Raw genomic sequence first — 13,575 nt, 5'->3', positions numbered from 1 at the left:
ATTAGATCCTGCTTTCCGTGTCGAATGTGTCGAACTGCCTCCGCTGCGCAGCGTTACTGCAATGGTTGCCCCTTTTGTTCATCCGTATTCCTGAATTGTTAAATACACAATGAAATTACCTGGATATTTTATTGTTTCATAAAAACATCCCACTGCATTTACGGTCTCTGTGAGCTCATCTGGGATTTATTTAATCAATTAAACTCGAACTGCAATCCTGAGCTGCTGCGAGGTTTCCGAAGCACGCAGTCTTTCTTGAGGAACGTGGAGTTGTAAGTGTTAATAACGCCAGTCATGAACTACATTGTTAACGTAAATACTGTTGTGTGGAAACTGTGTTCACATTTAAAGTTCTGGGAGCCAGCTATTAGGCGGCAAATTAGCAATTATAGCAATCCATCTGAGTCTATCATGTCCCGAAAACAAACTGACGTTCGTCAAAACCCTTCAGCAAAAAGAAGCACGGGCTTCCTTGTTTACTAAAACACCTCAAAGACATAGTATCACATAAATAAGCATCTTTATTAGCATTAGTTTGAACCCCCCACTCTATTGTTTGGTAGTCTCCTAAAACCCGATGTGTAACTGTCAGATCGTCTCCGGAATCGCCAGGGTGAGGTCGTTATGGAGGGAAACACCGGGCTTGAATGACTCCCACCGGGCAGCGGTGTACGTAACCCCGAATACTTCTCAGAATGGTGTTATTTGTACTTGTACCGAGATGCTCCGTGGTGTTTACGTTGACATGTCTTTGTTTCGCTAACGTTTTGGCTCGGGAACTCAGCTACAGTTTTAGCAAAGCGAATTAAAACGTCACCGCCAAGAATGCAGCTGAGAAACAACAGTAAAGAATAAAGAGGGCTCAAGTTTATGTTTATTTGTGTGTGTGTTTGTAGAGGCTAAGTTGTGGCTATTAGCGTTATTCGCTTCGTGACCCAATGTTGTTTGCTAGCTGTTGTTAGCATGATGGCTAATAGCGCTTTCTGTTGTCATTGTTTGTGGAGGCGACTAAAAAGGCTAGTTAACTAGATTAAAGCTACATTTGTGAGTTACTTTTTAAAATTAAAGCTCTAAATTAATATTTTTTACTGGATTTAAATTTAGTTTCCTCTTGTTTCCTTTAGCATGTGAGCAGTAGTGTATGTACAGTGGGCTGTGTTGCTGTAGTTTATTGTGTGGTCGCCTCAGCTTCATTGAAGATGGTTGGGGTCATAGCAGAGGGACTGAATGCACCTGTTACTGGGAGACAGTTACTACTATTTATTTGTCACTACAACTGTAGGAAGCCTCGTGGTCACATGACTACCATATCCAGCATGAGAAGATGTCTTAAGCCTGTAGCTGAGCAATCAACACAAATACATTCCTGCCAAAATCCCACCAAAATAAAAGAAAGTTGCAAGTTTTGACATTAAATTGGATTAGTTTTTTCCATTATGTATGTAAAAATGTAGATGTGGTTTAACTTGGGGTGTAACGATTCATTTTAACGATTCGATTCATATCATGATTTCATTTTGATCCGATTTGCCAACTAAAATTGATCTGTATTTTCTAGATTCTTTGTATTTCTTGTACAAACAAGAAAAAAAGGCAAATCATTCACATTTTAGTTTCAAAAAGGTCAACTCTTTGTTGTTTTTCTACATAAAAATGATACAAATGTAGCATTATTAGAACATTCTACCACACCGCATGGTCACGTCTTTCCAAAACTTCAGTGTTTCCACACATTGGACTGTAATGACGATTTCATCATTTATTGCAACCATCACGTGTGTTATCAGCCGTGATGAAACTTGATTATTGTTTTAACTAAAATTAACCTTCTGTTCCTCAATCAAAATACCAATTTGAAGTGCACTTTATTGGCAAAAATACTCTTTTAATTAGCTCTGATTTAATTCTAGTTTGTTTGATTTACGCATTTCTGACTGAGATGCTCCACAAACGTTAAACTGTTAAAGTTACGCTACTCTACTACATTTGCTGCATTGAAAAGATTCTATGTGACACAGAGTGTCTTCTTTTGAAAGGAAGTCGTGTGAACTTCTTAAAAGTTCTTAACTGTTTCAAACTTCGAAAAAATATTATGTTTATGTTTTATATCTGCAAAAAAGATAAAACTTGAAGGTTGCAGACCCCTGGTATAGGTCGATTTGATTAACAACATTCCTCAAACATATCGATCTGGTTTGTTTGTTGGAATATAAATCTATTTCTATATCAGTCGTTACACCCCTAGGTTTAACCTAACTATATTTTTAATCAAAGTAAAACCTTAAAAGTTAACTGATTACATAGACATCAGACAAATTTGTATAAATTATTAATGCACAAATATTCACACCATATTAAGACTGGTTACTCAAAAATTAAAAAAGTTAGATGCTCCACTGGTATGTTGTACTTTTACCTATAGACATCTGGTCAGTGTTACATCTTGGCTCCCATTTGTGTTTTCCTGTTACAGATGTAAACTTGAGCATCATATGTCCCAGCAGTGTCTGTTGGCACAATGGGGCTGGATTTTGATGTAAAGACATTCTGTCACAATCTTAGGGCCACCAAGCCCCCTTATGAATGTCCTGTGGAGACTTGTCGTAAGGTCTACAAGAGCTTCAGTGGCATTGAGTATCACCTGTACCATTATGACCATGACAATCCAACTCCTGCACAGACTATGCCACAGAAGAAGAGGAAAGGACGGCCCCCTCGAGCCTCACTGACTGGTTCAGCGGATACGGATGATGGCGGAGGCAATGGAGGACAGGGTCATGAAGGGAACACGCCGGGGAGCCCCTGCAGATCAGAGCACTCCCACTCCCCGGGGCGGGAGACCATGACCTATGCTCAGGCGCAGAGCATGGTCGAGCTGGAGATCCAAGGTCGTGTTCATCGCATTAGCATCTTTGAAAACATTGACGTGGTGTCAGAGGAGGACAGCGATGCTGATGACACGATGCCATCTGGGACTGGCAATAGCACAGGAGGTGTGTGCAATGGCGGCGACGGTGGAGGTGGAGGCGGTGAGGTGGGAGGGAGCTGCAAGGACCGTTCTGATATCACGTCCTCCAACGGCGCCAAAGCAACACCAAAGACTGGGAAGCATAAGAGCAAAGCAAAGAAGAAGGACGGCTCTTCTCATCACCACAACTCTCAGTCTGGTCCCGCCGTCAAGCTCCCAGAAGCTGTGTTTAGAGAACTGGACCAAGATCGACCCGATGCCCCGCCTCGACCATCATCGTACTACAGGTAAGCGACCATCACCCCATTCATTAAAATTAGACATTTATTTGCTAATAAGGAGATTTCGTCACCTTATCCTGTTAATTTCTGATTCCATTCCTCAGGTATATTGATAAGTCAGCAGAGGAGCTGGATGAGGAGGTGGAGTACGACATCGATGAGGAGGATTACATCTGGCTTGGTATCATGAACGACAAGCGGCGGCGTGACGGCGTGCCGCCCATTCCTCAGGAGGTCTTTGAGTACCTCATGGACCGACTGGAGAAGGAGTCCTACTTCGAAAGCCACAACAAGGTAGTTTAAACAAGAACACATTTCTGACACTGAAACTTTTATGGATTACTTAAAAGTGTTCGGCGTATCTCTTGTTGGATTTCTCAGACCGATCCCAGCACCTTAATCGACGAGGATGCCGTCTGCTGCATCTGCAACGACGGAGAGTGTCAGAATAGCAACGTGATCTTGTTTTGCGACATGTGCAACTTGGCCGTTCACCAGGAGTGCTACGGCGTGCCCTACATCCCAGAGGGTCAGTGGTTGTGCCGGCGCTGCTTGCAGTCGCCGAGCAGAGCCGTGGACTGTGCTCTTTGTCCCAACAAGGGCGGCGCTTTCAAACAGACTGATGACTCCCGCTGGGCTCATGTAGTGTGTGCTCTCTGGATCCCAGAGGTAAGAGGTGCACCACCTTACTACATATGAGCTCCATCTGTTAGTATTTTTTTAATCCCGTTATGTGTTTTTTTTTTCAGGTGTGCTTTGCTAACACAGTCTTCCTCGAGCCAATTGACAGTATTGAGCACATCCCTCCCGCGCGCTGGAAGCTGACCTGCTACATCTGCAAGCAGCGAGGCTCGGGCGCCTGCATCCAGTGCCACAAAGCCAACTGTTACACAGCCTTCCATGTCACCTGCGCGCAGCAGGCCGGCCTCTACATGAAAATGGAGCCCGTCAGAGAGACTGGGGCCAACGGCACCTCCTTTAGCGTTCGCAAGACGGCGTACTGTGACATCCACACGCCCCCGGGTTCAGCCCGACCTTTAGGAGGAGTGGGAGGGGCCAGCATGGGGTCGTCGCACAGCGAAGGAGAGCTCGAGGACGACGACGAGCCCAGTCTGTGCAACGACGACGACTCCAAGGGCTGGAGCTCCGAAAGAGCGAAGAGGGCGAAAGCCAAATCCCGGCTGAAGATGAAAAAGGCGAGGAAGATCTTGGCGGAGAGGAGAGCTGCGGCACCTGTAGTGTCTGTGCCCTGCATACCTCCACACAGGTAGGCATGTGCACTATAGCTTTTATGGTGTAGGATTGCCGTAAGATAAACACCACGCTTGTGTGGTATACCATCGGTGTCTAAAATAGACATGGTATCATTTTCAATACTGTCATTACCGACTTATTAAAAACATTAATTTTTTTCTGAAAAATCTAATAAATGTAATACCTAAAGCTGATTTTACATTCAGTGGCACTTATTGTGGCTTAAATTTTCACTTCTAAAAAAATATTTTAAGTAGAAATCTGCTGGGGAGCCTCCTCAGCGTGTGACATCGGCTCAGAAGTGAGACGAGCGAGTGACGGGAAGAAAGATGCCAAGTTTGTACCAGTGACTTGTCGTCTAAAAGAACACAACTTCCAGAGTTTGGGAGTACTTTGGGTTCCAAGTAAATGAAGAAGGAGAACCCTTTAATCCCGATGAGACCGTTTGTAAATTATGCATGAAAAAGGTGACCCCAAGACTAAATAACGCCATGCAATCAGAAGACAGCCAACGCAGCCCTCTGTCTCCGCCCCCAATTGTCAGAAGTCATTTTCCACTAGTGCGCAAAAAGTTGCGCCAGAGCCCCCACGAGCGCACATGACAAAATGTTGCACGCACTAACTAGCATTCTGCGACCACGCACGCATCAAATGCCGAGGGACCAGCTCAACCACGTGGAAGTAGGCAGTTTCACGGCCAATGACTTTCTGCTTTTTCTGCTCAGACCCACGTAGAGAAGCGTGTGTGGGTTGGAACTATCCGTGAGGAATGTTTGAACATGCGCAGAGATGTCTTATTTCTACGTGAAGATTTGACTAATAAATAACACCATACAACCATTTCATTTCATTGTGTTTGAAATTCCGTTTCCTACGGTGGAGGAAAACCCAGCAGTTTGGGAATGCCTCTTAAATGGATGCTTACAAAGTTCTTAATTAGTCAATGTAAGGTAAAATGTGGAGAAATATTGACGGTATTAAAAATGAATACCGCCCAGGCCTAATAAACGCTGTCTGCTTCTTCTTCAGGCTTAGTAAAATCACAAGTAACCTGACAGTACCCAGGAAGAGTCAGTTCATGCAGAGACTTCACAGCTACTGGACCCTCAAAAGGCAAAGCCGCAATGGTGTGCCTCTGCTGCGACGGCTTCAGACTCACCTGCCCTCTCACCGGCACGTTGACCCACATCCACCACAGCCTTCAGCACAAGTTGCTCCTGTAAGGAATAGCTGCTAACAAATTCAGCGCCCTCTGTACTGACATGTTAACAGCTTTGTGCTTCATTTGGTGTTTCAGAGAGACAGTGAGGAAAAGCAGACTGCTCTGAAGGAGCAGCTAAAAGCTTGGCAGAGATTGAGGCATGACCTGGAAAGAGCGAGGCTGCTGGTGGAGCTCATCCGGAAGAGGGAAAAACTCAAGAGGGAGACGGTGAGATCCTCTATTCACAGGATTTTTAGTGTTTCACAATAGCAGACTTGTTTTTTTCTGTGTATTTTTACAAGTTGACATGATTACTCTTCTAAAACTGTGCTCGTGTGCAGATAAAAGTGCAGCAGATGGTGCTGGAAATGCAGCTGACTCCTTTCCTGGTTCTTCTGAGAAGTACATTGGAACAGCTACAGGAAAGAGACACTAACAACTTTTTTACTGAGCCTGTGCCACTTGAAGAGGTGAATGAACACACAAAGGCTTTATTTTCTCAAAACGTGTTTGAACGTCTTGTTACCCCTGTTCATTTGTCGAATTGTTTTGATTGATTGATTGATTGGTTTATTTCGAGCATAGATTGCTTGAAAAGGAGTGGGAAGAAGCAAATTTACATAATCCCACCCCTACTTCTGCAACCAAGTTTCAAATATTCAGGATTGTTTTGTTTGCTTTGTAACTTCAAAGACTTTTAATCGATGCGATCAAATTAGAAATTTAATTGTCATTAATTTTCTATGGAGTATATTTTGCTCAATCTTTCTAAATGTATATGTATATGTCACACCTACAAGCTTTTTCCAACTGCATTTTTTCATCTGCTCCTGATTTACAACAGTTTGGATAAAAAATACTCGAAAACAATTTTTTTTTTACATGTTAAAAACAGAATTTTCACTGTAGTGGGCCTTTAAATGCTTTCTGTCAATGATCACTTCCATTTACTCAACAGGTTCCAGACTACCTGGAGCACATTGACACTCCAATGGACTTTCAGACCATGTGGAACCTGCTGGAGTCCCATCGCTACCTCACTTTCGAGGCCTTTGAGGGCGACTTTGGCCTCATCGTTAACAACTGTCTCAAATACAACGCAAAGGACACGGTGTTTTACCGCGCTGCCCTGCGGCTCAGAGAGATGGGCGGGGCAGTCCTCAGGGCCGCGAAGCGGCAAGCCGATCGGATAGGCTTCGACTACGAGAGCGGGATGCACCTTCATCGGGAGACCAGCCCAGACACCCGTCGGGAACAGGAGAGAGACAGAGAGCGGGAACGAGAGCGGGAACGGGAGAGGGACCGAGAAAGAGAGCGGACGCTGTCATCAAATGAAGACGGTAGGTGCTTCTTTTATTACTTTGGAGACTTTTTAGGTCAACAAAAGAGGGAAAAAATACAGTTTTTACTTTATAGAAAATATCATTCATTCATTTATTAAGACTTTGGATAAAATCATCTACATGAGTGGTCCCCAAACCGTAGGAGAGCTGGTACCGGGCTGCAGAAAAAGAAACCATGACCTACATTTTATCCGTTTTATTTATAAACTGATTTAGAGGGAAGTTTTATTTTGGAAAACTACTGAATTTTGACCATCACATCCGACTCATTCTTGACTCTTGTCAGTTTGCTTAGTCACGTATTGGAATACATCCACCAGTTTCTTAAAGCTGCTGTGCTGATTGCTAAGTTAAAACCCCCAAGCTAGCAAACTAAACAAAAAACAAACATTTTAGGAACTTTTCTTTGTGCAGAAACGATCCAGAGAGGAAACAGAAGAGCCTTCGACTTCAACAAAAAAATAAAGCTACATTTAACAGACAAAAACCAGGAATCATTTCTCTAAATATGGGTTACTCTATTGGAACAGTTGTTCCCACACACCATAATAATAATACATACTGTTCCCTAACCGACTGTCTAATGTTACAAGGAAGCTGCTAATAAAGTTACTAAACAGTGGATTCATGTTTATGATAATATTCACAAAATGACTGTTTTAGCAACCGTATTTTACTTTTATTTATTGTACCTTAGAAATCAGACAAAGCCAAAGTTGGCATTCAATTTCTTCTGTTATGATCTTGCTCTTTATAAATGAACTGAATTGAGTTAAATCACAATAGGGTGCAGCATAATTTGTTAAAAATGTTGAAAATTAGACTTGTTTTGCCCAGACTTTGATGCTAAAAATGACAAATAATAAACCAAAAGTCTTCATGTTTTGGTTGCAGTAAATGCATGTGGCCAGTAGATGGCGCATGCCAGTCATGCACTTAAATCAGGCAGAAAAACAGCCACAGATCTTTGACTGTGCATTCACAGAACTGTCTATTCCTACAAAAACAGAAAAATTATCATTTTTTGGACTTGTTTTTTAATTTTAGACAAACCTAAACTCTTGTTGACCTAAAAATAGCCACTCTCTCATAGTTTTCAACAGTTTTGATGTCGTAAAGCCACATTTTCATGAGCTATGACGTTCCCTGCCTCCCGCAGAACTGCTGCTGCCAGAGAACAGGCGGCGGCTGCCTTTGGAAGAGCAGCTGCATTACCTGCAGGCTCGCCTCGACGAGGTCAACTCAGGAAAGCACAGCATCGGTCAGTCTCGCAGAGCCAAAGCTCTGAGAAAGGAGATCAGCGTGATCAAAAGGAAGCTCGCGCACCAGAGGGAAGGAAGCTCCGGCATGGGGGTCAGAGAGTCCATGGGGGACCGGGGCTCCTCTCTCCCTCATCACTCATCATCTGCAGGACACCATGATGAGGGCGGAGAGAGCAGCAGCCAAGAAATTGGAGGAAAAGGTTTGTCTCGGAACATCTGTCTCTTTGTCTGTGCAATAGGATCTAACTGTATCTCGGTCTTCTTTAGCTCCAGAGGTTGGACGTAGGACGTCCGTCCTTTTCTCTAAGAAGAACCCGAAAATGGCAGGACCCCCCAAAAGGCCAGGGCGTCCCCCAAAGAACCGGGATGCTGGCTATCCCGGAGGTGGGGTGAGCCAAAGCCCCATTGGCCCCCCACAGCTGGCCTTGCTGCCAACAGGCAAGCCGAGGAAGCGGCCCCGAAGCCCCCACACCAGCTCCAGCTCTGACAGCGACAGCGACAATGATGACCTGCTCCCAGGTACAATTGAGGCTATTCTCCAAAAAAAGGAACATTCAGACTCGTAGCGTTGCATTTCACTGACTTTCTCATCTCCATCTCTTACGCTCAGGTTTACCAAGTAACGGTTTCGATACAGGAAACCAGCCTGTGACTGAAAGTTTCCGCGTGTACAGAAGTGAGTCTCGTCTCCCTCGTTCAAGCTCAGACTCCGAGTCCACAACCAGCAGCAGCAGCAGTGCAGCATCTGACAGGACCAGGTAATTTACTGTCGTGGCACCAGCTGATGTGAAAACTACAAGATAGTTCAAAGCTGTCACCTTTAATTAAAGAAACCCTATTAGTCAGCTACATAGTTTAGTCCAGGGGTCTGCAACCTGAGGCTCCAGAGCCACATGTGGCTCTTTTATCTCTCCATGTTGGCTCTCTGGCTGAAGAAAAATAATAATAGTAATTTTCAAAAAATGTAGAGTTTAGCTTCTATGTTAGCAGCATGCTAACGTTTTGGACTAATTTGTTTTACTGAGGAATTTCATGCTAATTTGGAGTTTAGCTAGTATTTTAGCAAAATGTTGATGTTTTCAGCTAATTTGTTATATTCTGAAGTTTTTTGTGATAATTTAGAATTTAGATTCTATTTTAGCAACATGCTAACATTTTTGACTAATTTAGTTTACTGAGGAATTTTAGGAGATTTTGGAGTTTAGCTAGTAATTAAGCAATAAACTAGCTTTTTAAGGCTAATTTGGCCTCCTATGAGTTTGTTATGCTAGTTTGGAGTTTAACTTTTAGTTTAGCAACATTGCTAACATTTTTGGCTGATTTAATTTACTGAGGAATTTTATGCTAATTTTGAGTTCAGCTAGTAATTAAGCGACAAGCTAGCATTTTTGCTAATTTGGTCTCTACTAAAGGTAAAAGGTGAAAACGTAAAAAAAAAGTCACATTTTGACAGATGCTAGTTTCTTTTTATATTTTTGCCTTTGTTCATGCCAAAAATACTTCACATTTATTAAAAAACAAAAAGAAGGTCATGAATGCAAATCCAAATTTCCTAAAGGCTAAAGTAAGTTCTCCTTCTAGGTTTTGATCAGTAGAAAACAAACCCAAATGGCTCTTTTACTGTTAAAGGTTGCCAACATCTTAGTCTAAGAGGAAACTAGTTATTTTTTTTTGTTTCCACTGTTAACAATATTGTTGTGTGTTTTTGTCTCAGCACAACGCCGTCCAAGCAGGGGAGAGGAAAGGCGTCATTTCCACGCTCCGCCTTCCATGAGGACAGCAGTGAGGAAACTTCCGGCACTGAAAATGATTCATACTCTGTTGGAGGATCGCGGAGCGTTTCACATTGTAAGCCACACTTCCCCACACAAAAAACCACTCTCTGTGAGTGTGGGTATCTATTTTGAGTCCTGATCTTATCTCATGTAACCGTTCTTTCCAGCACTGCTGTGTCTGACACCACTCGTCTCTGAGTGTTAAACTGAAGCAGAGTTTGTTTACTCAGATTATGTGGAACACATTTTTTGTCTCAAGTACAACCAAGTGGACCCTAGTCGAAGACTAACAGAGTTTTCTAGTCTACACCCCTTAACTTCAGAATTTGATGCACGTATAGTAAAATATACATTAAAAGCAGCGATTCTCATTCATTTTTTATTTAACAGATATGCTTTAACATAACATATTCATGCTTTATTTCCATGTGTGGGTATTCCTGCATTCTGCTTTAAAATTTAGGTTTTTGCAGTTGCATCTGGTAAATGTCTGAGACTTAATAAAGTTTTTTTAATATGCTAAGGAAAAAAATACCTCTTTATTGAAAACTCATCCACTGTTAATGGAAACGGTTTTTCCCAAAAAGCTCTTCATCCCAACATTGAACATTACACATCAAACTAGTGACTCATGTGCAACCAAATGGCTTGGTGGTTGTGCAGCAGAGTAGTCAAAAGAGTGTCAACACTAGAGATAAAACTCTAGTGTTAAAGGGTTAACAATGATGAGGATAACAAAAAATTAAAATTTATCAAACAACCGTCTTTGCCCTCAGTGGTTCGTGGCCGGGACAGGTCAGGATGTTGGATGACCTCAGATGATTATTCGTCTCTGGAAGCTCTGGACCTGGTGTGGGCCAAGTGCAGAGGTTATCCTTCCTACCCCGCCCTGGTGAGACTCGCACGTTCTCCAGTGTAATCTTGGTGGCTAAGTTGTTGTTTTATACGTCTCATCGTCTTTGCGCTACTGTTTCCCTGCAGATAATTGACCCCAAAATGCCCAGAGAGGGGGTATTTCACCGGGGTGTCCCTATCCCCGTGCCTCCGGTGGATGTGCTGAAACTTGGGGAGCAGATGACCCAGGAGGCGAGGGAGCACCTCTTCTTGGTCCTTTTCTTTGACAACAAAAGGACTTGGTAAATGCCTTTTTTTAGTTAACCAACCCAATTGACAGCTGAATTATTGGTTACTTCTCAAATGTTTACTGTTTAAGTCAGCTCATTTTGTCAACCTGGCGTTTGGTGTTGTAACTTTTCTGGTAAAAGGATGAGGCAGTGTGCTAAAAAATCAAACTCGCTTGCAAAAAAACAAGCTTTTGATGTAACTGGATGCTGAAAACACAAATGAGTTTGCGGCGACACTTCAAAGCAAACTGCACCTGTTGTACGAGGTGACAGACATCAGCTTATTTAGCAGAAATAGGACAAACCTTGGTTTTGAGTATGAGTGGGAAAGACCACGCTGCCTTTTAGGTCACTGTGTGCAAAGCTGTTGCTCTAGCTTTTGCTCAGTTTGCAGAAAAAGCAAAAATCAAAGGTGCAGAAATCTGATGAAGGCTTATCTCATCTCGAGTCACTCCATAAAGAATCTGGAAGCAATGGACCTCAGAGTTTTGTACTTTTGGACTCTCAAAGATTACTAACGTAAATGTTATTTTAAGCTAATCAAACGTAGTCGACTGGGGTTTAGGGCTGCCACGATTAGTCGACTAATCGACTTAAAATAGTCAACGACTAATTTAATAGTCGATTAGTCGTTACTTTATATTATATGGAGTCAGAGTGTAGTAAAGTTGAAAGTTATAATTTCATTCTGCTAGTTTTTTGGAATATTTTGACATTTATCAAGGTTTTTTAAGCAAATTTGGAGTTATTAGCTAATGTTTCAGCTGAATGCTATCTATTTTGGCTAACTTAGGCTTTTTTTCAGTTTTTAGGCTAATTTGGCATTCAGTTATTATTTTAGCTGGCTATCAGCTTCAGTGTTTTCAGCAGTGATTTAAGCTATCAGCTTCAGTGATTTAAGCTATCAGCTTCAGCGCTTTTAGCCAACAATTTCAGCATCTTCAGCTATCAGCACTAGCATCTTCAGCGGCCAAAATTAGCTTACAGCATTCACACTAGCATTATTGAAGGTAATGCTATACATCTAGTTTTTAGTTAGTTTAAAGCTAATTATGGTTAAGATGTGTGCTAAATCCAGCTTGCGCATGACCCAATTAGTCGACTAATCGGAAAAAACAATCGGTGATTAGTCGACTATTAAAATAATCGTTTGTATTACCACTACATTGGTAGCTTACCTGTGTTTTTGTGTGTGCAGGCAGTGGCTACCTCGCTCTAAGCTGGTGCCGCTCGGAGTGGACCAGGAGCTCGACAAGGAGAAGATGCTAGAAGGCCGGAAATCCAACATTCGTAAATCGGTGCAAGTGGCGTACCACCGCGCCATGCAGCACCGCAGCAAAGTACAGGGGGACCCCAGCAGCGAGACCAGCGACAGTGACTGAATCTGAACGGACGCTACACGCTGCTCCTTCCAAGTGTTGGCGACTAAATGCATCCAGTCTGTGAGCCTGAAGAGTGCCAGTAGTATAGAGTGGGAAAAAACATCCACTTCTGTGTCCCCCCCAGCTATACAAACAGTCATGCACACTACACAGAATTTTACCAACATGTAAAATATTGTATCTAAGAGAATTGAATCAGTGATATTGAAGAAAAAAAAGAAGTATTTTGAAAATATACGATGAGAATCATAAATCAAAGTATTCCCGATATGTGGTCGATATGTTTAAAAGCGAAAATGGTTTACAGACTGCTTATTATCACACTATGCCTCCCCACATCCCACACAATCACCCCTGTAATGTTATATATGAACGGCGAAATGCATGTTTGAGGTTCTACGCACAGAGGTACAGGTTGGAACCGCCGGCCCTGTCAACCTGTTTCCATGTCCTTCCTCCACCTTTTTTAACGAAAAACGAGCCTGGTGCTAACGTCGAATCGTTCGTCAGAGGAGCACAGAGACATTGCTGCCAACCCTCACTGTCGAATCAATGTTACTGTAATTTATTGTTTTTAATAAGGTCCACCACATTATTCCCCCCATCATGAACTAATAATACTGATCACTCCGGCTGCGCGCCACACTGTGTGGCCTGTTTTTTTGTCGCTCATGTGCATCTTCTTTTAACATGTGTACCTGTCACTTGCTTTGGACTCGGTTAACAAACAAGGACTAAACAGAAAAACACAAATGCCTCACTGTCTGTCTAAGTCTCAGGCTGTTGGCTTTAGAACTTTTATATATACACGTTGCATAAAAATATGAGTTTAATAATAATAATAAAACAAGGATTCTTTTGTTTTTTTAACTTGTGCTGTGATTATTTTGTTTACCCTCAATCATCATCTTTGTGGAAAGGTTGAATCATAATTGATGCAATTTTTCTTGATTGTGATAACAGACTTGACATGACCAGTCAAGTT

General features: G+C 42.5%; 1 protein-coding gene across 5 annotated transcripts; it reads left to right on the top strand.

The window, feature by feature from the left end:
* On the top strand, positions 1-13,458 carry brpf1 (bromodomain and PHD finger containing, 1). Of its 5 annotated transcripts, none has more exons than XM_024293395.2 (16): positions 1-272; positions 2,681-3,255; positions 3,354-3,543; positions 3,631-3,918; positions 3,999-4,516; positions 5,533-5,722; positions 5,801-5,932; positions 6,046-6,174; positions 6,663-7,044; positions 8,207-8,509; positions 8,577-8,828; positions 8,920-9,067; positions 10,024-10,157; positions 10,861-10,976; positions 11,066-11,220; positions 12,407-13,458. In XM_024293395.2, exons 2-16 carry the CDS (start codon positions 2,684-2,686, stop codon positions 12,588-12,590), a joined length of 3,693 nt encoding a protein of 1,230 aa, XP_024149163.1. In that variant the 5' UTR covers positions 1-272; positions 2,681-2,683; the 3' UTR covers positions 12,591-13,458. The 5 variants fall into 5 exon arrangements, with proteins under 5 accessions (XP_024149163.1, XP_024149160.1, XP_024149158.1 ...); XM_024293392.2 differs by having other exon boundaries at positions 2,474-3,255; XM_024293390.2 differs by lacking the exon at positions 1-272 and adding an exon at positions 363-669 and having other exon boundaries at positions 2,563-3,255.
* Positions 13,459-13,575: the final 117 nt, after the last annotated feature.

Source organism: Oryzias melastigma, linkage group LG7 (assembly GCF_002922805.2).
Source record: "Oryzias melastigma strain HK-1 linkage group LG7, ASM292280v2, whole genome shotgun sequence".
Taxonomy (NCBI): domain Eukaryota; kingdom Metazoa; phylum Chordata; class Actinopteri; order Beloniformes; family Adrianichthyidae; genus Oryzias; species Oryzias melastigma.
Note: the sequence above shows the minus strand (reverse complement) of the source record. Positions and strands in the feature narration are given on the sequence as shown.

Bases quoted from the DNA above. Each gene is read 5' to 3' on its own strand.
- brpf1 (XM_024293390.2), top strand. From the start codon at position 578: ATGTGTAACTGTCAGATCGTCTCCGGAATCGCCAGGGTGAGGTCGTTA. The intron at 5,933-6,045 runs GTGAGATCCTCT...GCTCGTGTGCAG, and splicing joins AAAAACTCAAGAGGGAGACG to ATAAAAGTGCAGCAGATGGT. The intron at 8,829-8,919 runs GTACAATTGAGG...TCTTACGCTCAG, and splicing joins CAATGATGACCTGCTCCCAG to GTTTACCAAGTAACGGTTTC.